At 34.3% G+C, this 26948-nt stretch overlaps 3 protein-coding genes across 3 annotated transcripts; 2 read left to right on the forward strand and 1 right to left on the reverse strand.

Moving 5' to 3' along the window:
- Positions 1-3505: 3505 nt before the first annotated feature.
- LOC130746085 (remorin-like) lies at positions 3506-6923 on the reverse strand. The gene is made up of 5 exons (XM_057598603.1): positions 6626-6923; positions 5061-5111; positions 4806-4893; positions 4452-4533; positions 3506-3913 (listed from the first exon to the last, which is right to left on the reverse strand). The coding sequence occupies exons 1-5, from the start codon at positions 6816-6818 to the stop codon at positions 3719-3721; spliced, it is 609 nt and encodes a 202-aa protein (XP_057454586.1). The 5' UTR covers positions 6819-6923; the 3' UTR covers positions 3506-3718.
- Positions 6924-10547: 3624 nt separating this feature from the next.
- Positions 10548-13615, forward strand: LOC130746086 (tRNA-specific adenosine deaminase TAD1). The gene is made up of 10 exons (XM_057598604.1): positions 10548-10757; positions 10871-10991; positions 11247-11440; positions 11547-11621; positions 11923-12036; positions 12524-12693; positions 12774-12850; positions 12929-13048; positions 13252-13339; positions 13467-13615. The coding sequence occupies exons 1-10, from the start codon at positions 10613-10615 to the stop codon at positions 13575-13577; spliced, it is 1215 nt and encodes a 404-aa protein (XP_057454587.1). The 5' UTR covers positions 10548-10612; the 3' UTR covers positions 13578-13615.
- A 9062-nt stretch (positions 13616-22677) lies between these two features.
- Positions 22678-26948, forward strand: LOC130746087 (uncharacterized). Its single transcript, XM_057598605.1, has 6 exons — positions 22678-23029; positions 24052-24617; positions 25370-25562; positions 25655-25719; positions 25838-26048; positions 26398-26948. Exons 1-6 carry the CDS (start codon positions 22871-22873, stop codon positions 26749-26751), a joined length of 1548 nt encoding a protein of 515 aa, XP_057454588.1. The 5' UTR covers positions 22678-22870; the 3' UTR covers positions 26752-26948.

The raw sequence follows: 26948 nt of genomic DNA on the forward strand, positions 1-26948 counted from the left end.
AAGCTGAGCTCCATGAATTCCTACAACAAGAAGAGATCTTTTGGTGCCAAAGATCACGGGCTTCCTGGTTGGCCCACGGGGACAAAAACACCTCCTTTTTCCACAAAAAGGCCTCTCAAAGGAAATCCCGTAATACCATTGACATGATTGAAGATGATCAAGGTAACAAGTTTGTTGAAGAGGAGGACATCGCGGAGGTCATCAACGCCTACTTTGAGAATATCTTCAAAGCAACACAACCACCAAACCTCTCGGATCATCCCACTGCTCTTGTCAGGGGCAGGGTCCGTCTTGCTCATAGTGAGTTGCTTACGTGCCCCTACAGCCATGAAGAAGTGCATGCTGCCTTAAAAAGCATGCACCCAACAAAGGCCCCCGGAAGTGATGGAACACCAGCACTTTTCTACCAGAAATTTTGGGACATTGTGGGTGAGCAAGTCTCGAAACTGGTAATTCAGATCCTGGAAGGCAGGAAAGACCCCTCAGAAATCAACCATACACTCATTGTCCTCATTCCAAAGATCAAGAAACCAACCCACACTAGTCACTACAGACCGATAAGCCTCTGCAACGTTCTCTTCAAACTTGTCACCAAGGTCATTGCCAACCGCCTAAAGCTTGTCCTTCCCGACATAGTCTCAGAAAACCAAAGTGCCTTTGTCTCCAACCGTCTCATCACCGACAACGCCCTTGTGGCCTTCAAATGCTTTCACCACATGAAAGGGAATAGAAGCAGAGAAGGGAACATGGCACTTAAGCTTGACATGTCGAAAGCTTACGATCGTGTGGAATGGCATTTCCTTGAGCAAACCTTATCCCAATTTGGCTTCCCCTCCACGTGGGTGCAATTGGTTATGAGGTGTGTGACATCGGTTTCCTTCTCGGTGATGATCAATGGTAGCCCCGATAAGCGCTTTACCCCCCAAAGGGGTCTCCGCCAAGGAGACCCACTCTCACCTTACTTGTTTATTCTATGTGCAGAGGTCTTTTCAGCTATGCTCCAACAAGCTCTCATGGACAAAGCTATCTCAGGCATTCGCATCACACCACGAGCCCCAACCCTCTCTCATATCCTTTTTGCGGATGATAGCATAGTCTTTGCCAAGGCTTCAGTGCAAGAAGCTGCAGTTATCCTCAACATCCTCCAAACCTATGAAGCAATCTCTGGACAAAAGATCAACATTGACAAGTCTGAACTCTCCTGGAGCCGAGGCGTGCCTAGTACCCGTGTAAATGAACTCAAGCAGTTTTTGGGAATGAAGGCGGTGGAGAGTCACCCTAGATACTTGGGGCTGCCCACAATTGTGGGGCGATCTAAGTCACAGGTTTTTGCTTTTGTGCGAGATAGAGTCTGGAAAAAGCTAAAGGGATGGAAGGAAAAATCCCTCTCTAAAGCTGGCAGGGAAGTGCTAGTCAAATCCGTGGCCCAAGCCATTCCCACCTACATCATGGGATGCTTTGAACTCCCTAACTCTCTTTGCAACCATATTGAAAGCCTTATCAGCCGCTTCTATTGGGGAGGGGATGTAGACAAAAGGAAAATGCACTGGCTTAGTTGGGGTAAAATAACAAGAAGAAAGGCCAAAGGTGGACTCGGTTTCAGAAGGTTTAAGGACTTCAACAAGGCTCTCCTTGCCAAACAATGGTGGCGGCTCAGAACCAACCCCAACTCTCTCTTGGCTAGGACGCTCAAGGCCAAATACCATCCCCACAGCGATATTTCTGAGGCCAGACTTGGGTTCCGTCCTAGTTATACATGGAGAAGTATGTTTGGAGCAAGAGAAGTGATTGAGCGAGGTTCAACCTGGAGAATTGGCGACGGCAGCAAGGTGAGAATTTGGCAAGATACCTGGCTTCAACAAAAACTTATTGAGAGGTTGGGACAAAGGGAACATGGGCCATCACCCCTCAACGTAGTGGCTGATCTTATTATCAAGGAGACAAATACCTGGAATTCCCAATTGATCGTGGACACCTTCTCCAGATTTGAAGCTGAACAAATTTTGAAGATTCCTCTCCCTATTCAGGCCCAGCAAGATAAACTTATGTGGGCTCATTCCAAGAATGGCCACTACTCAGTGAAATCGGGCCACCACCTCCTCCAAGTGGATTTGAATGAAGCAACTTCCTCAGTTTCAGGTACCAATCAATTCTGGACTAAGCTTTGGGCAGTACCAACCCAACCAAGATGCAATGAACTCATCTGGAGAGCAGCGCAGAGTGCACTACCAGTTAAGCAAAACTTGCTCCATAGAGGTATTGCCGCAGACCAAATTTGCCATTTATGTGGTGAAGCTCCTGAAACCACCGTCCACGCCCTCCTCACCTGCCCGGAAGTCATTAGAATCTGGTTCATCTCTCCCCTAGGTATCCACATTAATGAAGAAGAGGCTCCAACCTTCAAAGCCTGGCTCGATCTTATGCTGGAAAGACTACCCGAGGAGGGTTTCCAGTGGCTGGTCTCCCTCCCATGGGCAATTTGGAAAAGAAGGAACTTATGGATTTTTGAATCCAAAAGAACCACACCTGATGCAGTGATCCTACAAGCCTCACAGATGCACACACATGACCCAATCCAAGATCCTCTCCCCCCCTCAGCCCTTGGCAACATAAACCCCACTGGCAACTATGGCCAACACTGGCAGGCTCCACCACGTGACACCATCAAGGCAAACACTGATGCCTCTATTAGGGACCTACAAGGGACAGGTCTAGGAGTGATTTTTAGAAACCACATAGGACTCACCATGGCTGCGGGCTCCAAACTCCTCCCTTTCCCCTACGAACCAGCCACTGCAGAAGCTCTAGCCCTGCGCTGGTCCCTTATGATGGCCAAGGACCTCGGATTCCAAGTCTTGGAATTCCAAACGGACTGTCTCCAGCTCTTCCAAGCTTGGTCCAGACAAGTGCCCTTCAACAACTATCTGGCCACAATTGTGCAAGACTGCAAGCTACTATCCTCTCATTTTAGAAAATGTATATTGACTAATTGTAGTAGGAAAGTAAATGGTGTGGCTGACTTTATTGCCCACATGGCTTTTGACTACCAGGATCATGTTTGGGTAGAATCTGATCCACCTGGTACAGCTCTGCTGCTCCATCAGGATGCTATGTTTTGTACTAGTAATGGGGTTTCTACCTCCTAATTGATAATATTATGAACCTTCAAAAAAAAAAAAAAGAGAAACGCATCTGTTCTTATATTCTGATAAATGTGTTCATTCCAAAAGAATACAAAGCTAAAACTACTTGAATAATTCTAATCAGCATCTTATTAGGCTATATTGAATACTCATTGGCACCAGTATAAGCGGACATTATCACTCAATTCAAGTAAAAAATGATCAGAACTTCTTTCATAAATTAGATTGAAAGTCTGTTGATTCTACACTCAACTGGTATTCAAAATCATTTAATTTAGCCTCATTAGTATTACAAATATTTTCTTAACAATGAAGAGAAAGAAAAAAAAAACCTTTTGTTTAAACTTTGATCACGCATAGAGTGGTTATAAGAAAATCAATACATTAATAAATACCATTGAACATTTCATATAAGCAACAGATCTAAGAGCTGTCCTGTATGTTACAAACTTTGTATGTTTTCCCTTTCCATTACTTTCTAACACACATAAACACCATGAGAAAAGAAAGACATATAAATACACAAAATTTCACCATTGGTATGAGAATTCAAACCCAAAAGCATTGAAAACACATTAAAAACATCCAAAGGGCTTCTTTGGAGTGCTTCCAGTTGCACGATGTCTTGCAGCTATTTCCTCTGCCTTGAGAACTTCTTCACCACGCTTGGCTTCAACCATAGCTCTCTTCTCCTCTGCTTGCTTGTGAATCATGGCTATCTTGTTTTTCATCTTTTCACCATATTCAGCCTTTTTTTTCTCTAGTTGTTCCTGCTCAGGAAGAGTTTGTTAGAAGTTGAATTTAATATTTCTAAGTGCATGTTTAGAGACACGGTAAAAAACTACTATGATGCCCAAATTTTTCACCTTGTATCCAAACATGCGCTAAATCATAAGAGTCATTCGTGTCAATACTAAAAGCATAATTCTTTATGTAGAAGGATTCAATTTCTTTACTCTAAAGGTATTTGATACCATTTGAGAAAAAGCTAAAGAACTATCTACTTAAAAGTTCCAAATGTCGGGTAAGAATCCAACAAGAGTAAAAGAAAAAGAGATAGAGAGAATTTGTGGGCTCAAAAGTCTACATTTTCTTTTTGTCAACATAAGCATATTATCATATATCTTATTCTATCCAACATAAACCTTACCTTTATTTTAAATCTTTCATATCTAGATTATATTATTTAGACCTTTAGAAAAATTTGCTTCTGTGTGAGTTGTGACAACAAGCATCATGATTCATGACATTATGTATGATAGAAAAAGCAGTGTCATCATCATGTAAACAAATATCTGTAAGTATTACCTCCATTTTTCTAAGCTTAGCTTCAAGAGCTGCCTTTTTGCTGTTTTCCCAAGCAGCAACAGCAGAGAGCTGCTTTTGGGCTCTGTTAACAGAAAAAAAAAATGTTAGGAAATACTGAACATAATTACACAAACAATAAAGTGCTTTTATATGACACTCTAAAGTTGGATATTCCTTGACACCAGTATAAACATACGCTAGCACATGAGCATATGATGAAGAAGGTTACGATGAATGTGTTACCAATCATGCTTTACTTATTTCATATATTGTCTATTTTCTAGCTAGGGTTCTTTTACAATTTAACTGTACCTTATGCCTAGAAAATAATTAGCTGAAAAATATGAATCTTACTTATTCTCTGCTTTGGATTTCTCACTTTCTTCCCATGCCTTCACATTAGACAACCTTTTCTCTTTCTCTATTTCTGCAAGAGCAATATCTGTAGACCATAGAAGTACTAAGTAAATGGTTTAAGAGGATATAAGCTGTCTGGAAAAACTGATGATGAAAACCATCATATCTAGAAAGGATATTTGAAGAGGGATTTCGTAAAACGAATCAGCTAAAAATAATGCAAATTGAAATATGAGAAAAGTCAATACAAACCTCTATCAAGGGATCCTCCTAAGGTTTTCTTTGGTACTGGATCTGGTATCTCTGTAGAGCAAAAGAAAATTGGTAAAGAAAAAGTGATTATCTCAGAGATAATTACATTAATAGTTATTGGCTAATGCTTATAAAAAAAAAGTTATTGGCTAATGCATGCTTTTCTTTACTGGATTGTAATTAGGATGCAAAATTTCTTATTATATACAATAAATTTAGGATATCAGTTTTCAGACCTGAAAAATGTTCAGAATAACTTTTTCTATAAATCAAAGCATCATTTGCCACAGTGGAAAATGATATTTCCTTGCAGCATGGAGGGCAGTATTATATGACCAATGGGAGACCCTACTGAAAAATCACTTTGTTGGGGCAGGGGAAAAAGTATTTAGTGCATGTTTGGAAATTCATTCGAAAACTACAGTGAAGCCAAAATTCGGTTGACAAAAGCTAGTTCCCTGAGCTTTTCTTTATGTCCACTGTGATTTTTGCTTCAATGTGGTTTTCGAACAAGTTTTCAAAGTTGCACTTAGTGACATATAGAACAAGAAATTATGTAACATGCTTTCTTGAGAGAAAATTGTCATTGTATAGGCCTAGTTACATATGAATAAGTATTGCCCCAAATATGTTAGATATGAATAAAGAAAATTCGTTTCAATTGTGATAAATACAGTTAGCTAGATGAACATTTATGCTGCCATGATAAGCATAAAGAGTCAAACCAACTTTTGCAAGCCAAAGAAAGTGGGGTCACCCCATTAAGAAGACAAATGACTTAGAGCATGCATATCTAATAATTAAAATTATTAGAAGAAGCTACAAAACTACAACTATTACTTAAAATTCTTCTATTCCATATCCTTACACTCTCTCAAAGGAACAATGAAAATGGAAAATCATAAGACTCCCTTATAAAAAATTTTCATGAAACTCAAGCAAGAGGGAACAGGGTAAAGAGTATAAAACAGAAAAGAAAAGAAAAAAACACTAACGCAAGTAGTAGACTTAAATAGGCAGTAGGTATTGTTTTAAGAATTGTTAAACACCAAGCCCCAAAGTTAGCTCATCTTTCATTTTCCATTGGCCAAGGCTTTCTCATCAACCAAACAGAAATTATAACAGTCATAACATCACACTTCACAGTTACAACCAAAATCAGACAAAGCAATCAATCAAAGCTGGAATTTTGATAACAACCCATAATCCATTTCCTGATAAACAATCCACAGTTACTTAAAAAGCTTGAAAAGGAATTAACAGTAAACTCAGCTAACAACACAAATCAAGCTCCAATAGCCTTTGAGAAAACATATGAAGAAAGAGAAAATCAAGTAACAATACTAGCTAATTAAACCAGGCACCAGAATACAAGAGACATGATTTCTGCTCCTTCATTTTTTCAACTTTTCCAATTCCCCTGTACCAATCTGCCAAAACTCACAACACAAAAACCTAGCCTACACTATTTCCCAAAAACAGACAGAGCTACCAAGCAACTGTAAAAAAAATTGAATTTTGACGACAACCCATGATTTGTAAAAGGCTAAGGATTGAAAACTCACTCTCATTATCAACAACAGCAAGAGCCTTGGTTTCATCTGCTGCAGGTGGCGGCGGTGGAGCCAGCACCGGTTTCTTTTCATCAAGCACCGGCGCCTCAGCCAGCGGCGGCTCGGGTTCCACCACCGGAACCGGAGCCGGAGCCGGAGCCGGAACGGGAACGGTTTCCACCGCCTGAGTTTGGAGCTCCGCCATAGCTTCTGACACTGGTTTTTGTCGGAAAAACAGAGAAAGACAGAGACAAAGTTATGTGTGTGTTTATCTGAAATTAACAACGTATTGTAGCAACGTTCAGATAAACAAACGAGGTTTTGAATTTAAAGCGACACACAAGGACGCGAGTGGTGGGAATTTGGAGCCGTTGATTTGAGGTAGGCATGGTTTGATCGTGCGGTAGAGGTGAAGTGCCGACAGGTAATATAGGTAAATTGGTGCCACGTGTAGTTGAATGAGAATGAAATGGGTTGTGCCAGCAATGCAAGGTGCATGGGCATGTGGATTGTGAGAGAAGGAGAGGTGGTGTGGTGCCCATCGTCTTCTTCTTCTTCGGTTGGGGGTCCCCCATGTATCTGCCATTGATGTGGGACCATGTTTCAGATCAGAATCAGAGGGATTTCAGGAGATAAATGGAAAAGTGTGGTGGAACACTCGACAGCACAAATACATCAACACCTATAAGGATAGGGATACAATGGAAAAAATGAATTATGTTTCTGTGACACTATTAAGACACATACACGAAAAAGATAATTATAAATGAGAGATATAATAAATGATGTGAGTAAGTGTGTGGGTCGATGCTGGTGGTTTGGTCACAAGGGTTTGTGCAATGGTGGAAAATGGGTGATGATGGTAGTTTTAGTCAAATGGGTTTGTGCGAGGGTGGAAATGGGCTAGTTCAAGTGGTTTTGCGGAGGTGGTCTAATTTGGATATGTCATTGAGGAGGTGGTCTAATATGGATATGTCGCTGAGGAGGTGGTTGATTGGTGGGTCTGTGATAGTGGTGGCCAAAAACTGGTGGGGGTAGTGGTGGCGGAAATGTGGTGGTCAGAAGTGTGATTCTGATGGGAACAAAGTGCACATACGGAAATGCTTCACAACCGGAATTCTTTTGAAAATTTGAAAAACTTTTATATGCCAGTAAGGTCTCTATACTAGCCCCAATTTCCGGTGGCATGTCGTGAATCACTTTTGTTGATCTTCCTAAACCCTATAGGTCTCAAGCTTAGAGAGTAAGGTCAAAGTTTAGGTTCTTGATTAACGTTAGAGTGAAGATGTGCATTTGTAGGGGTATGGGGTCACTTATGTGCATTTGTTGTGTTGATTTTGGTAATGAATGACTTTATTGCTCGGGATGGGTTATGAACGAGTCCTTCATTATTTAGCTTTATTGTCTCTTGCCGTTTGGATTCCACCCGTTATAAATGCGCCATGGTGGGCAGGATCCAGATGGGATAATGTCTTTAAACTTGGGTCTTCAACCAAATCTTGCCTATGTTGTCGACCGGGTCATCGTAGTGCGATGACTTTGGAGGGGAACAACCTCCAAGTCCTATGTTGGTGATTTTTTTCTTTTACTTACTTGTCCTCTTAGATTCACTCTCAATAATCACATTCTCCGTCTAGAACTATTTAAATAATACCAATGTAATTAAGATTGTGAATATCTGTCCCCGTAGGATAGCTTAAGTGGTAGGAGCTGAGAGACATATGGGTTGGGTATGGGAGGTCCAGGGATCGATTCCTGGCGGGTGCAATTTATCTTTTCGATGTAAAAAAAATGATTGTGAATATCTCAACTTGATAAGCCCTATGGAATTGATTTCAATGTTTATGGAGGATGGAGTCTTCAATCCTATTTCCATTCATATTGAAACATCAACCCATATATAGTTAGCTATTCATATTTTTTAATTTTTTTCAAATTTAAAATTTTGAAACAGTGTCACTAAGAGAGTACCAAATCTTCGGTACTAAAGGAGTTGTGGGTATAGTACTTTGATAATCTTCATGTTTTTTTTTACATCAAATTGAAAAGATAAATTATAGTCTTCCTCGGTTAGTTTATGGACCTCATCCTCCAAACTTATATGTCCATAAACTCGTACCACTTAAGATATCACTCAGAAATTGATAATCTCCATGTTATTAATTAAGGCTGTAACATGGTAAGAGAAAGAAGAAAAAAAATAAAGCAAGTGAAAATTTGATATATGTAATAGACCGTTGAAATAAAGTGTTGTAAATAAGTTTATTGATAAAGCAAGAGAAAGGGACGGTGGGTTCGTGTAGCTCCCGTGTAACACTTTCCACTTATTCCGGCGAGAGTTAAAATCATTGCACTCGTATCATTTTTATTCGTTTCTTTCTTTCTCAGCATTTCCTGGCATTATTCTCTTACCAGGGTCCAGGCTGTTTCTCATTACATGCTAGTTTATGAAATGATAATAATTGATTTTCTAAAAACATGCATGCTAGTATCTTGCACTTTTCAGTTTTCACTCGTCATGCCGTGTGTTGTTCGTGTGTATAAGCAAAGTCTCTCTCTCCCTCTAATAGTTTTTTTTTATTGTCTTTGGATGCTACTCAAGGAGACCCACCTAACGGGACAATGTTTCATAGCACTTTCCCCCCATGTTTAAAGTCTCTACTCTCTAGTCAGTGACTAAAAAAAACTCTCTAGTCCAATTAATTGAAGAACAAGTGGTTAAAGCTACAGATGTGGTTTATGACATTATTATTCCAATTTAACCATGAGTTAGCATTTGAAAAATTAATATATTTAACAAAATTAGTTGGTCATGCAAAAGCTTTTCACACTAAATTATTAGGAATTGTCAAATAACTTTTCAGTCCCTATAAATATATTGATTTTTTTGTTTTATGCTCAGTTTGTTTCTGGTGATTTTTATAGGAAGGAAGTTGCTATGATGTAAAATGGCTGGAAAATGAGTTTTTTCGCGTGTTTGGAAGACAGGTGAAAATGGAAGAGGGTGGAAAGTCGTACATAAACAGTGCCAAATATGTTTTCCGCGCGTCCTTGGTGACAAAATAATGTTTTGCATATGAAGAAAATCCTACCATTGTGTTCCTAGCATTCATGAGTAGTGCAATTCAAATGAACACAATCGATTTCTCATTTTCCAAGTAAAACACGTCACGGAAAAATTTGGGCTTTAATCCTCACATTTAGCAAAATTATAGGTTTTAGTCAATATCTAAGGCTGAGCTCAGCCGTTGTAGTGATGTGTCAGGTGAACGATCTAGTGACATGCCACGTGTATTAATGAGGCTAGTGTGGCTTCCAACTAGTTTTAATTTTTTTTTCTCCACCTCATCAAATAACCCCTGAGGAATGAACAACCCACCCAGTCCACGAGTCAACAATGAATTCACCGATTGACTCAGTCAGTTTTCGATTCAACCCACTAAGCCAATCTAGTTATTAAAATAGTGACCTCGCTTAACAGCGAGCAGACAAGTTGGGGGATTAGCCCACAAATATCCAAATATTAGAAAAATTACTAAGAAATGTACAAAACTTCAAAAATTAATTTTTTTTGGCTAGTTTGCCACCAAAATCCAAATACACTTAAAAAACAATAAATTTTTTTTAAAGAGGCAAGCGGGTTGACTCTCGTCTCCCCACTGGCCCGCTAGGTTGGTCAATTAAGTGAGGCAGTTGAATCATTCAACTCATCTCGCTCCACCGAGTAGATTAAGTGAGTTAGCCTCAGGTCAGGTCGAACCTACTTTGCCATCCCTATCTCCGGCTAGAAACGAGAGAAAATTCGACAAAGAAAGACAATATTCTTTTTCTCACAAATTGGGTACTTCTTCAAACATTGGCCCAGTTCTTTATTTTTTGGGTCCGAAAATTGGTCAGGTTCAGAAAGCCCAAAAGTTGAAATGGGTTTCAAGCTAGCAACCTTTCATCTCTCACTCTTGAGTTCACTGCCTTGGTCGAGCTCAACCTTCAACCCTGTCAATGGCGTCTTCTGAAGAAACGAGTTTTGGTGAAAGGGTCTCCGAAAAGGTTCTCTCTCTGTACACTTCTCTTCCCAAGAAAGGCAAACCTCAAGGCCGTGAAGTCACCGTTTTGGCTGCTTTCCTTCTCTCTTCTCCTTCCAATGGTTCTCTTCTTCTCTTTCAATTATATAAATCAATACCCACTAACCAAATTTCAATTTTTCAATCAAAGTTTCAGGAAAAAACTCATCTTTTCACTTTGTTTGTTGTGTTGAAGAGTTGAAGGTTGTTGCACTAGGAACAGGAACTAAGTGTATTGGACGTTCTCTCTTACGCCCTTATGGTGATGTTGTTCATGATTCTCATGCTGAAGTTATAGCTAGAAGAGCATTGATGAGGTTTCCTTTCCCTCTCTTTTTCACTTCCATTGTTTTTTATATAGTTTTGCTTATCTTGCATGTAGGCTGAATTTTACAGAAGTTTGTGTGCATCAGATATGTCAATTTTGAATATTGATGTTGTATGTATATGTAGGGTGAATTTTGCAAAAGTTTTTATGAAAGTGTAATGTAGGGTGATAGTCTTTGTTATCAATTGATATAATGTGTTGCTATGTGAGGAGATATTATTTTGATTGGTTCTATTCACACCAGGTTCTTCTATACACAGATTCAACATCTTACTGAAACTAGTAGTAACCGTGAGTGTACCAATGGGGGAAAACGATTCAAAATTGATGATGGCAACTTAGTATTCGAGTTGGACTCAGGGTCAGGGTGCCTTAATAAAGCAAAATATACCATGAGAAGGGGTTGGAAATTACATATGTACATATCACAATTACCATGTAAACTATCTTATACCTTCCCCCCCCCCCACCAATATCCTCCCTTTATTTGTTACAATACGGGTTAGGTTTAAGGGTAATTTTGCCTTGGTGCTGCATTTTGTAGGTGGAGATGCATCGTTGAGCTCGCTTGTCCCTTCTCTGGAAACTGCGGCTTTAGGAGAAAGTGGTTCACCTTTGGGTAAGCTAAATCATTCCACTGGTAACTTTAACAACATTTAACATTTCATATATAAAATGGCTAAAGCAAAAAGAAACCTTAGACACATGACATTCAAATAACTACAAACTTTCTTAATAGCAAATACTTGTGCTGAACTCTATTTCCTTCTATTCTTCAAAGAATGCTTTTCGAATATAATTTTTATCATATCTGACACCACAGTGATTTTGGAATAGTATATCTGTATATTTTAAATTAAAAGGTTGGTTGGATGTTGTTTTTCTGCTCTGAGAAGAAATACTTTTGCCTATAATTCCAGTTAATGGTTTGAAACAAAAGGGGATGGTCCAGAGGAAGCCAGGTCGTGGTGATACAACTCTTTCAGTTAGTTGCTCTGACAAGATAGCCCGTTGGAATGTTGTTGGTGTTCAAGGTTAGATATGCTTAATCTAAGTCTGTTTGAGCTCTGGAATTCTTGCATGGAAATCAGCTGTGATGTGATATTTTCAAATTCCTGTAATAAAATCACAGTTTTAATACATTGCATGAAACATCAATGACACTGAGAATACTGGTGTTGGTGTGTATGTACATTTTCTGTATTAACTACATTTAGTTATATGAATATGACACTTGTTGATGGATTTATTTATTTATTACAGATACATTTTTGTATTACGACGAGTGCATAAAATGTTCCTAGTTGAATGTAAGCTTAAATGTTAGGAGGTATATCAGCTGACTCAATGGCTAACACAAACAAACAGTTACATTTGCAAACATTACTTAGAGATTTGTCTTGGTCTTGTAGTGTTATCTAATATATATTTGGATATGATCATGAGTTAGATTAGTGTGGTTGATTACTTGATTATTATTTTTTTCATTTAACTGTAGTGACTTTGTTTCTCTTATACCAGGAGCTTTGCTTTCCTACTTTCTTCAACCTGTATATCTTTCTTCAATTACTGTCGGTCTGCCTCATAACAGTCCTGAAAATTTTCAGTTTGAGGATAATTTGAAAAGAGCTTTGTATGATCATATCCGATCCATGTCTAATGAGCTAACATCTCCATTTCTAGTGAGCCAGGTCTGTAGAATATATAGTATCTTCATGAGAAAGAATTGAGTTGGAGGATGCTGACTTTTGTTTATTTTTTGATTTGGTAGCCGCTATTTCAAGCTGCCCCAGTTCCACCAAAGGACTTTCAGCAATCTGAGAGTGCTGCCAACACTTTAACATGCGGGTGCGTGTATCAAATGTCAGCAAAGTCATGGAACTTTTGTAGTTTTATGTAGCGTTGAGCTGAATGCTAACTGTGCAGATATTCCATATGTTGGAATGGGTGTGGGTTGCATGAAGTTATACTGGGAACTACCGGAAGAAAGCAAGGTACCTCTGCAAAAGGAGCACTCTACCCATCATCAGAGTCATCTTTATGCAAGTAAGCTGACATGTACTGTATTTGGAATCAATGTTGTTAAATAGCGGATATCGCGGTGCTGAGGGCTCGCTGATATCCGCTATTTTCCACTATGAGGGCTTGAAATAGCGGATTTTTGGCTTTCCGCTATTTTCCGTGATTATCAACTCTGGTTGGAATTTTGATTGTCAAGCACTGGTCTAATTATAAATATTTTTCCCCAGAAAGAGGCTGTTAGAGGTCTTCTTGTCATTGAGGCAGGGGTGCTTGACCACTTGTCTGGAAAAGGGGATTACATATCGAGAACTTAAGGTATTCTTAATCTTCTTCACATTTTCTTCTCACGGTGGTCTAATATATGTTGCCTCTCCAAATAGCTGGGAAGAATGTTTATGATCTGTCATCTCTTCACTTGTTTTGCATGATAAATCCTTTGCAGGACGGGGCTGAAGAATACCATCTAGCTTCTAAATTTTTTAAAGGGAAGCCACCTTTTAGCAACTGGTTCTTGAAACCCTTGGACTGTGAGACATTTCCCATTTCAGAATAGTGCATTAGTGATTAGTGCATTTAGTTATCTGTCTATAATCCCATCTTTGGTTATGCCAATTGAATTGCATGCAAAAATCAATGAAGCTTCTAAACACTCAAATGAAGAAGAATAACAACTTAAAGAATGAAGCAGAATAAAGAGGGATAGAAGTTTGGAAAAAAATTTGGTTTTCCTCACTCTTTTAAAGAGACGGTGTGTACTGTGAAGAAAACCCAGCCAGCCTCCTCAACAAATCTTTCCAAAAAGCTTAGTCACAATATCTATTTTATCTTTCTTTTCACACTTCAATGACATTGATAGAACATAGGTGTTGGCTTCATGTGGAGAACCAATACCTGATTGGAGATGGTCCTAGCGTTTGGCCATGGAAGATAACTTGTCATCAATGGCTGCGAGCAATTCGGTGAGAATATCAGAGACGTTTTTGGGAGGCATGATTGCAGTGAATGAAATCGTCAATTTGGTTGGAAGAAATTGTTCATAACCAAGAGAACCATTTAGAACTTAAGAATTTTAAAGAACAAAAACAAATAAGGAGATCAAAACTCAATTTTCTGCATATCATTTTCCATGGATTCCATACAATTTTGTTATGATAATAATTCCTAAAGATATGAATTGTCTGACAAGTGGCAAGATCCTATCATGTCGAATATTCTTAAAAGGTAAACATAACAAAGGTAGGAAGTATACTAATTAAACTCAATCCATGTTTGCTTATATTATAGTATAAGTTCTTTTGCACGTGTTTGAAAGAGCTTATGTAAATAGATTATGGTCTACATCTAAGTTATTTGTAGCTTATTTCATAAGCTGTTCAGATTAGCTTATGAATAAATTTATTTTTACTTAACATATTTTCAGCATATTTCAATAATATCAAATTAGCTGATGAACAAGTACTTATAGCCATATGCGTTTTTTTTTTGGTCAAAAGCCATATGCGTTTAAATAAGGTGTTTACCCAAATGCAGCCTACACAGTTTTGGAGCAATTTAGATTTATTTGTATTTCTTTTGGGCCTTCCAGTAATACTCTCTCAGCTATGTATGAGTTGGGCTTATGGACTCGCAACTATCAGTTCCAATCTCTAATACTTGCTATATCAAGGCTGTTGCAATTGCTCCCCAGTTCACATTTCCTTAGCAGTTTACACCCTATATATGTTGCTCACACTGCTAGCTGTGACATTTTTTTTAATTTATAAAGCACCTGTTATCTGATCACAATTCAGATACCAACTATTTCGGATTTAGGATTTAGTTTTAGTTAAGGCTCTTCACCCCTCCCCCTAGATGTATTGTGTGAGGCTCAAACCTAGAGCCCTTCCTGCATGTTTAGTTTGCGTTGCCATCTGAGGTATCACTCGTGGGTACTATTAATGAAAAATCGCCCTTAAAAAAAGTTGACTAGAGGATTACACATTAAATGGTTCAGCTTGTTTCACCGAAATCTTCATAAATGAAATTGTAAGATTGAAGCAAGCTATTTTTCTATTATGACTCGTTGACATCCAAATGAAAAACAAAATGGCACGTGGATTGTGCATTTGCGTCCGTGTTCATAAAACAAAACGTGAAATGCTCTACAACTTTTTTCAATTTTTCAACTAGTCATCATCCCAAAATAGCTAAAAGTTCATAAATACTATGTTAGTACATTAATCTGTATATTTTGTTGATTACAGCAATATAATGCATTTTGGCCTAATAGTCATCTAATTAGCCCTCTGATTCTATGTATATTTGTTGACTTTGTAAAATTAATGGTTTTGGCCAAATTGCAAAGCACGCAGACTTAAAAGGAAAATCGCGTTGCTTGATTCTTGGATCCCTCTATTGCAAAAGTTCACATTGACATTTAAAAGAAGCAAGCACCTGGTTAGCTTTATTGGTATTAATCAATGTATCTTCACAATCGATAGTCATGAGACTAACTCTTCATTCCACTGTCAACGCACTAAACGGCATGGGGCAGACTAATGAGTTTACTTACTTAAGAAACGTAGTGTTAAACCACTATATCAAATATCATGTGGCTAGCTGAGCGCAAGCACAATAGACTAATAGAGTAGCTAGGAAGAATAGGTGGATCTTAAACTGATAATGATTATATATACATGTCTAATATTTTTGGACCATCTGAAGTCATTGACTAGTCTGCACTGAAAATTTGTATCTTATGTGGTGCCCCTTCCTCCACGCAACGTCACAGTGGCTTATTGAGAATGAAAGAAAGCAATGTTTCTTTCCCTTTTCATAGAGACTTCAATTTGTAAGCCAAATTCAGTTTTGGAGGGTCTTCTACGCTGTTTTGCAATGCTCGAGAACATGCATGCATCAAATCAAGGAGCAAGTGACGGCCATAAACGTGGAGTAGCCTTTACATGCAAGGATACCTAGTACACGTTTCCACTAGTCATTTCTTTTTTTCGGTATACCAATGAAATATATAAATTTCTTCGACCCTTTGCTTGTTAAAGATTTTAAATTTCTTTTTTTCATCTTCCCATCTTTTGAATTAACATGCTTTGGGTATGTATTTGCGTGTTAATGGTGGTGAGGGTCTTGAGTAGTAGTTTACAATTTCGCATGAAATCCAAGATTTATAGCTTAATGTCACAATCGTAAACTAATTTTTTTTTTGTTTATATTGTTTACTTTGATGTATAGATTCAATGATAGTTATGTTATTTAAGAGATTAACATCTTTCGTTATCGGTTTTAAAAAAAAACATATTTCTTTATCCGTAAAAAAATAAATTTATTTTATGAGATATGAAATTTAATATTTTTTTGTTTGAATTGTTATTAATGTTATTATCTTTGATAGATACTAGAGACCAACCGGCAGACATGGTCCTTGGCCCCTCCCCTACAAAATTATTCAATTTGGACATATTTGTTGGGTCTTAACTTGGTTTGTGCTTCTTTCAAAAAAACAAAACCTTGGTCTGTGCTTGATTAGTGCGCCTTCATTTTACTTGACAAATATGCATGGTTATTTATGAACTAGAACGCAAAAAAAAAAAAATTAAAATTACTTAATATTTCATTGAATAGATTTAAGTGTTGATTAAAAAATTAAGTTTTCATTTGATTGATAATTTAATCAATGAAAATCTAACTATGACATCAATGAAAAACTAATTAACTTATTTCATATCTATATATATATGTAAAGGAGACTTGAGGTTTTGCATGTATTAAATGCATTAAACCATAAAGCTCCCATACATTTATATTAAATATATTAAAAAATAAAAAAATATTAAATATATTGAAAACTGAAAAAAAAATTAGAAAACTATTCAACTACTAAAATAAAATAACAACATTCATAAACTTAAAATTGACTTGGGCTTTGCATTAGATAAATATTAAAAATTAAATATTTATTAATAAATAATTTAGATAAAATAATTTTAAAATAAAAAAAAATTATATCTATCAATATCTATCTATCTATATCTTTATGTATTTGTGACTTTGCTTAAAGTGATTGTATGACTACTAAAAAAATTGCTTATTGCAAAAGAAATGTTTAGCATTAAATAAGTTATCTATCTATATCTATATCTATATCTATATCTATCTATCTATCTATCTATATCTATATCTATATCTATATCTATCTATCTATCTATCTATATCTATATCTATATATTATATAAAAGTGAAGTTTGGCAACAAGGAGGGTAAAATAGTCATGCAATTAACTATGGCATATGAATGAATATTTTACCATGGGTCTTTATGTAATTTTGTAGAATATTTTCTAGGAAATCAATCTTGACCGTTGATTAGTTTTGATCGTGACCGTCCTTACAATTTATTTAAATATATTTATTAACATTTAAATCATATAAGTTATGGAATTCCATTGGGCAAACATAATTAGTTTTCATTTATTGAATTATTAATTCAAACTTAATTAATATCTATCTATATATCTATACTTAAAAAGAAGTTTATGCAACCTAGATGGTAATACATGTTTATATTCCCAAAAAACTTAACGTTTTAAATTTAAATATTAGTTAATGTGTGATTTTTATAACATTGATTCTTTGTATTCCATTAGTTTAATCAACAAAATTCAGCTTAAAAAAAAATCAACAATTATTTCAGAAGCATACTTATTTTTAAACAATATTTTTATTTTCTATGTGATTTTTGTGAGTGATACAAATATGTTATTTTATTGGCACATAGTTTTTCATTTATTCTAAATTTATAGAATTTATGTAGTTTTGTTTTCATTGTCCAATCAAATATTTATACATTTTCAAAAAAAATATTTTTAATTCATCTCTTATGAAATTGATTTTAAAATTTGATAACACTTTAATGATTTTATGACTTTAAAAAAATTATTGATCTTTTAATATTCTTATTGTTTCAACTTCTCTAAATTAATGATTCATGACTTTTCATTTTCCAAAACTCCTCTTCCAATTTCAATTGATTCTAAAATGAATATTATTTAATGAATGGAATGAGGAAGATAATTGTTAAGGCTTTCCATATCCTTCATGGTTTAGTCTCTAGATATAAATACTCTTCATCTGTTTGATTTGTCCTCATATTTCCTATAACCCCATCTACACTTTTGAGTTGCAGAGTTGTCAGTAACTTTTATGCAGGATTTTTTTTGTTGCTGTGAAATTGGTGAGCTACCAGCTTTTGTTTTAGGTTTCAAGTTTTATAAATCCTGCACAAAAAAACAATGTGATTTTTAGATAGTGTACATATTCTGTTTTGTTCTTTATTGTTTTCTTTAGATTTTCTATAAGGATGTAAGATTAGGATTTCCGGAACACTGACTTCATGTTTATCAATTTACTTTTTGTGTGATTTATTTTTGTTGTAGATCTACTCTCTAAGGTATAATGTAACTGATGTGAAGTTTCTCATGCTAGGCTTGGTGTTAGCCATTAAAAAGTTGTACATATCAAGGTAACCAACTAATTAAACTTTATGAACTCTCATCTTTTATATAGTTTCTTTATATCTTTCTTCTTAGTTTGATTCAATCTTTCCATTGCCTATTTATCATCCTTGAAAAATTTGGTATGTGGCACTGAAAAGTTTTTGTGAACATCCTCAAGGGATTGACAACACCTAAAAAATTGCTTTTCAGTGGCGTAATTATTCATTCATATCATTTTTTTTCTTGAGAACAATATTCATTCATATCATTTAACATCTAAATTATCATTGCATAATTTTTTAAAGATTGTTTTGTAGGCTGGAAGACCATTTAATTGGCTTTCTATGTCAATTTTGAAGGTATGCTTCGTTGAGTGTGATAGATATATTTTTATGTCATATTTTGGCTCTTTGTCAAATTAAGAAAGATTGTTCCTCAATTTTATCTTCTAATGAATAAAAGTTTATGCTTTTGGAAAAAGCCCACTTAGAATGTAGATCTATCATGAAGACATTTTGTTTGAATGACTATATGACAAAGAATTTCTAACCTTCAAGTTAGATTTTCATAATAAGTGATTTATCAATTTTTTTTATTATTGACATTTTCTATACCAAAAATTGAAGGATATTGGTCTAATTTTATTTTCATTTTAGAATTGAAAAATAATCCATTGATATGCATGCTTAGTCTATCAGCAACTATTATTCAATAAAACAATCAAAAGTAAAATCTAAAGCACAAGGGAGAAAAACACAGGTGAATATAAAGAAAACTCATTAGTATACTTTAGGGGTTATATAGAAGTTAGAAAATATAAATTTTAAAGATTCAATTTAAATCTTCCTTAAGACATCAATTATTTTATTTTTTAAAATATTTAAATATTTATGTAAAGCATAATGTTGGATGTTTTAACATTAAATTTTATATGAATTAAAAAATTACTCACCAAAATAAAAATATCACTTTTTTATACATTAGTTAATGTTAATCTTGAAAAGTGAATATCTGACAAAATTTCATAGAACATGATAAAATATTTTGTATTTATATAATATATTAATTAATATTAATATTAATATAATTATTAATCTTTAGAAATTTAAAAAGATAAAGATGGTGGGTTTAATATTATATCAATACAGAAAATAACATTCCCATTATCCTTTTTTCCTGGAAGTATATAAGTATTAAATTAAATGATTTTTAAGTATATTAAAATTTTAATTATTTACCTCGAAATTTTTGTTAATGAGGTTATTATTATTTAGCTCATTACTATTTAGTTCATATAATTTAGAGAATTTTGTAGGGCACAGTTAATATGTTTTGATCTAGAGAATTCTTAATTAATATTGATATTAATACGTAAAATTTAAAGGTGGTGGTTTTAATACTAAATATGACATCACTCCAAAGAATAATTTTTTCATCGTCCCTACAACTATATAAATTAGTAACACCGCTCATTCAAAGCGTGCACTTCGTATAGTCTGTGTTGACGTATTTACATTGAATTAAGGCTTGAACTTTTAGTCATTTTCGTTTATCCCAGAGGTTAGATATTGATGTTTTAGTTTATATTATCTAAATGTGCTATAACTTGCTCTTTGATTTTGTAATGATTTCCTCTTGATTCCATCCTTCCATCCTACTTTATATTGGACAGTTTCCATGGTTTACTAATAGGTTTTTTCATGGTTTACAAATAGTTTTTTTTCATGGTAAAAGAAAATTTCAAATTTATGATTTCTTATATCTAAATTTAATTTTAAGCTTTTAATGCATCATATTTTTTTATAAACGTAACAAAAGTAACATAGATTTTGAGAAATTATAGGCTCTACAAAAGTGAGGTTGTTGCTAAATCTTACAAAGGGGCTCATTCCTTTCGAAACATAAGAAAGATATATGAAGTTACATATGACACATTCAAGGACGCGTGTTATACGATGAACTTACTTGAAGATGATAAAGAATACATCGATGAAGTAATAGAAGCTTTGCATCTCGGTACTGCAAACAATCTTTGAAGACTTTTTGCTACTTTACTGTTATCATATATGCTTTTAAGGGCATAATTTGTTTGGAAAGAAATCTGAGAGAATTTAAGTGATGGTATTTTACGTATACGAAGAATTATTATGAAAGGCAGTGGTGAGTACATTTTTAATCAAAGTTCATAAAAAAATCATGACAAAAATCACAAAAAAAAGAAATTATACTGCTTCTGCAAAATAAAAAACAAATACATTCATCACTTGAAAAAAAAACAAATTTATGTTTACTTATATCTAAAATTAATTTTGTTCTTTTAATTCATAATAAATTTTCCTTCAATAAACATAAAAAAGAACACATATTTTAAAAGAAAAAAATATTCATGATAAACACAAATGAATAACCCCCGTGCATCGCACGGGTAAAAATACTAGTTATCTACGTATGGAACACCTCCTCTTTCGTCGGTTTAGTGTGGATAGAGAAGGTTTCTCCTTCTCTTGTAACTGCTGACATTTTGATCTTGGTGTCGGTTTCCGTTTAATAATATGCATGCAGCTTTCACAAAAAAAAAAAAAACAAACATGAAAGTAAATTGGATAACACCCGCGCGCATGCATGACAACATCATTCTTCTGTCATTGAGATAACAACATATTTTAACATTATATAAAAATTGGTATATTTTAAGAGTTTAATGGATATGCACTGTCAGTGACAACCAATCACAACATGCCATATAAGTGAAATAATATCTTTCATCTTAAATTTTAATTAAAACAAGAATATATTTGCTGATGTGGCGGAATTCAATTGGGCGACTGTGTAAACAAAGTTTACACTGACAGTGTATACCCATTAAATTCATATTTTAAATAAAAAAAATTTAATTATAAAAAATAATAAAATTTTGTTGACGGACATTTCAATAAATTTTATATATTACTCAAATTTAATTAATAAATGAGATTATATTATTTATATATAAAGTAAATTTAACAATTTAATAAATTATTTATTTAAAAATATAAATATATTAAGTGAATTTAAAAATATTCTAAATCAAGTTAAAACTTTTTGATATCATCAAATAAGTTTATAGTCCTCGAATAATAGCTCAAGTGGTAAAAGCTAGGGGACATATATGTTGGGTGTGAAGTCTAGAGATTAACCCCTGTATGGTTCAATTTATTTTTCCGATGTACCAAAAAAATAAGTTTTTAGTATATATCTAAATTTATTCAACTTTGTTCATAATTATTTTCCTCTGTTGCGATTTCTCAAGTCATTTTTACTAATATATAATAGATAGATAAAAATATGTTTCAGTAATTTTTTTCAATCAATACTAAATACTTTAAAGATATTTTTTAATTTTAAACTCTTTGGTCAAAATTATTTATCAACAAAAAATATATTATTACTAATATTTGATTATATATAAAAATATTACTTAGTTTTATTGTAATATTTTAATTTTTTCTCAATTTATATTTAATTTTTTGAGTAAGAAATAGTAATTATTTTTAATATATGAGAAATTTAAAGTGTTACAATTAGTTATAAATATTAAAAATTATTAACTACTATTTAATATTGTTATTAATGTACAGGTCAATTCAATTTTATACTCTAAAAACTTGGTACAGCTGTGATTAATAATTAAAATTAAAATAATATTAATAATTAATTTTAAAAAAGGGAAATTGAATTTTTAGAATTAGTAATTAATATAATGCATAATATAAATTTTATTAATAATTAATTAGTATTGTTATTAATGTTAGTCAAATTGACTTTTACTTATTATTATCATCATTAAATTTACAAAAATTTCTTGGGTTTTGATTAATAATTAAAATTCAAATATTGATACTTTTTGAAATATGAAAAACTGAAAAATTTACAATTAGTAATTAATATGATAAAAAATTTAAAATATTATAAACATCTAATTAATATTATTATTAATGTATTGCTCAACTAATTATATTATATTTATCTATTTATATATATTGATGATTGATCGATAAGAATCCATCCATTATCTTACAAAATATATTAAAATCTGAAGTTAAAGGAGCAGTGTGTTTTGGAAAAGCACTCTAGGATTATCCATATCAAGCAAGCAAGCAGATTTTGACTAGTCTTTATTTATTGGCAGTTTGGCACATCACATTCTGTAAGTCTCTCCCCAAACCAACAAAGCCAATAAGTCATTGGGGTGTGGTGGTGGGGTGTGGTGTGGAGCAAAACAAAACAAAGTCACCAAAGCATAGGACTCTTCAAAACCTTTGGAGCTAGACATTAGAGTTTTCTTGTGCATAAGAAGAAGCCCCTCCTCTGGATCAAGCATGAACAAGGACAACCACAGATATCTCAAACTCTTCTGGGGAACTTCTAATCAACACAAGTTTAAGAAGCCAAAAGCTACAACAAAAACAGTTACTACCACCGTGATTGTGGTGTTTTGCTTAGCAGCAACTTTCTGTGCTTTAGCAGCCTGGATTTCCGTGAGTTATTTTATATATATGCATAACATGTAGCTTCTTTATGTTTGAAGTTCCATGCATCTACATATTTTTCCCCTCCATTGTTAATAATATTACTGATCCTTGATCAAAACCATGTAGAAAAAAACAGAGTGTAGGAAGCAGAGGAAGATGTTCTGTTCCTTTAATTTGTTTGTATTCTTTAGTTTTTTATTACAGCATTAAGAACCGTGCCAAAACATATCAAATGTATGCATATTAAACTAGGAATAATCTTTCAAAAAAAACTAGGAATTATATATCTTAGCATTCAGTTTTGGAAAATGAAATCTCATTCTTGTTTCTTAGCTTAGATTATTTGTGTATTTTGTTCCCCTATGGCTCAGAATCAATTCTAATATAGTAAACCAAAATTTTGGAGAATTGATTTCAGGTCTAAAATCAATTTCAACAAAATCAATTTTCCCCATATATATATATATATGACCTTTCCTAAGGAAGAAAAAAGGAAATGTGGCAAGGTTAAGATATTTTCAATTCCATTTTTTTCCGTTCCTGTCAATATCAAATTGTCAAATTGTAATAGAACAAATGTGAGGAGAGAACTTGACATCAGAAATAGAGACAAGAAGCTAGCCTTTTATTTCAGTGGTTGGTATAACTATTATCTATGATATTGTTTCATTAATTGTTGATATAGAATTTCATGATCAACTTCATTTTTTCATAATTAATTCTGAAAGTTAGAAGCTACTCATATAAGTTTCTCTCTAGAATCAATTCTAGTGGTAAAATTAAGTGTAGAAGGATTTCTAAACATGTATTTAGTGCATGTATAGACACGGTGAAAAATCACAATGAACCAAAGAAGAACCTTCCCCTAGGCTTTGTAGTTATCCACAATAATTTTAGATTCATTATGGTTTTTCACCATATATCCAAACATGAATATGTATTTAGATGTTAATGGCATATAATTGATTCTAGGATCTCAGTTTGACCCAATATTTGATAGAATCCTGATATTGAAATTGCTTTTGAAGTCCCCATTTGCAGGTGCTTGCATTCCAAACCAGAACCTCCCAGCCACTCACCTAGCCAAACCCCAAGAATCACAAGAGTTTTCTCTTAGATGCACCAAAAGTAAGAACAACAAAGAGACAAAACAAACCTGCCCAAGAGACAACTACCCCACCTCACATAGCCCTAGCAATCCACAGAACCTGACATGTCCCTCATACTTCAGATGGATCCATGAAGATCTAAAACCATGGAAAGAGAAAGGAGGGATCACAAGGCAGATGTTGGAAGGTGTAAGAAGGACAGCACACTTCAGGCTTGTGATTGTGGATGGGAAAGTGTATGTGGAGAAGTTTAGACAGTCTATTCAGACAAGAGATGTGTTTACATTGTGGGGAATTTTGCAGCTTCTGAGAGTGTACCCTGGAAAGTTGCCTGATTTGGAGCTCATGTTTGATTGTGATGACAGGCCTGTCATTCACTTGGCCAATTTTCAAGGCCCAAAAGCTGCCCCACCACCATTGTTTAGATATTGTTCTGATCAGGGGAGCTTGGATATTGTTTTCCCTGATTGGTCCTTTTGGGGATGGTAAGTGCTGAGATAGACAACTTCTTTACAGTTACACACTCACATATACACTTTTTCTGCTAATATACCATAATATATACCAGTAGCATGTTTGGATTAGCTTATGTTTTAAAAAAATGGATTCTGACATTCCGAAACCTCTCCCTAAAATTGATGTAGACTTTTGAATTAATTGTAGAATGGTTTTTTGAGTGTGTGCTCAGTTCCCGGTTGGTGAATCTCACAATTGATGCTAATAGACTAAAATCAATTTAGGATGACAAAAATAGATGTTTGAGAGTCAAGTTGATTTTGGTTCCAAAATCAATTATGCGTTTCCGAGATTTTACAATTAGAATCATAACATTACCCTTAAAAACCACTTTTTTCAACTAGCTTTTTCTTTAATTAAATTTCCCAAAATCAATTTTATTCAAAATCAATTGGGACAACACTTATTCAAACACACACTAAGATGCTATCAGATACTGACATTTATATTTAAAATATATAATTTAACAAAATACTCGTCTATCACTATATATAAAATTTGTTTTTTCATGTGTTATCCTATATCTTAGAAGGTATAGTTTGTTGATATAATATATTCTTACACTTCTCATAGGCTCATCATGAAACTCATCAAATAAAACTTTGGTCCTACTTAAACTTTCTTTTTGAATGGTTCAAAGAGCTAAGGAAGTTTGTGCAATATCTTTTTCCATCTAGATACAAACAACACTTCTAATGTTGAGAGTCCTTACTTATAACAGGGCTGAGACAAATATAAGGCCATGGAGAGAGGTCCTGAAAGATATCAAAGAAGGAAACAAGAGGACCAAGTGGGAGGACAGAGTACCCTACGCTTATTGGAAGGGAAACCCTCATGTGGCTCGTACTAGGCAAAACCTTCTGAAATGCAATGTTACTCCACAAAATGACTGGAACACTCGCCTATACATACAGGTATTTTATTTCTTCAATTCTGTTAAAATTTTCCATTTAATTCACATCAAAGGCAGATTATTATATTGTGTATGCATTAATTTGGATCACAGGACTGGTCACAAGAATCTAATCAAGGGTACAAGAAATCCAACGTAGCGGACCAATGCACTCATAGGTAGGTAATGTAAAAACCTTATCCCATATTGAAAGCTATGGTTCCAAAGTCATTATATATTTATCACTTTACAAATTTTTTGGTCCTGGGAATGATATGTATATATGTGTTGGCACAGGTATAAGATATACATAGAAGGATGGGCTTGGTCTGTTAGTGAGAAATACATTATGGCATGTAATTCTATGTCATTATATGTCAAGTCTAGCTACCATGACTTTTTCATCAGAGGCATGAAGCCATTACAGCACTATTGGCCCATAAGAGACAACAGCAAATGCACATCTCTTAAGTATGCAGTGGAATGGGGCAACAACCACACTGATAAGGTCATCTTCCACCCTTATTTACGTGTTTGGATCAACGTTATCACAAGCTTACAATTGATTTTAAAAATTTGATTTTGGTAAAATAAATTATGGTAAAAATGAAGTAATTTATATTTGGATATATTTATGAAAGAAATGTGTGAAATTCAGTCGTAAAATTTGACAATTGATTGCGTTAAATGCAATTGTTACTATCTCGAGCTTCTAGCAGAATTGATTTTGAGACTGAAATCAATTTTCCAAAATGACTCAAACATCCATGTTTCTATCCAGAATTGACTTTACTTAATTAAAATTGATTATGAGGTCATATTAAACTACTTGTCTTACATTTCCCTCAAATTACCAGGCACAAGCAATAGGGGAGGCTGCTAGCAGATTCATACAAGAGGACTTAGACATGGATCATGTATACGACTACATGTTTCATCTACTGAATGAATATGCAAAGCTCTTAAAGTTCAAACCAACTGTCCCTCCAGGAGCTGTGGAGTTTTGTCCTGAAACATTGGCATGTGCTGTAAATGGTACACAGAGAAGGTTCATGGAGGAGTCAATGGTGAAGTTTCCTAGTCACTCAAATCCATGCACTATTCCTCCTCCATATGATCCTTCAACCTTCCAAAGCTTTCAAGAGGAAAAAGCTAATGCAACAAGACAGGTTGAAATTTGGGAAGATAAATACTGGCTTAAGAAAAATTAGGGACAATAATATGCACAATTTGGCATAGTTTTTTTGTATTGTTGAGAAAAATTGCCCTTGTATTAAATTAACACATCAGCCTGTATCGATCATTTTCAGAAATCTCCCCAACAAATAAAAGTAGAAAATATTGTTTTTTGAAAGTAAGTAGAAAATATTGTTAATGTCGTGTCTTATACATTCATATTTAGCACCAA

The sequence above is a fragment of the Lotus japonicus genome, chromosome 3, assembly GCF_012489685.1.
Source record: "Lotus japonicus ecotype B-129 chromosome 3, LjGifu_v1.2".
NCBI lineage: Eukaryota > Viridiplantae > Streptophyta > Magnoliopsida > Fabales > Fabaceae > Lotus > Lotus japonicus.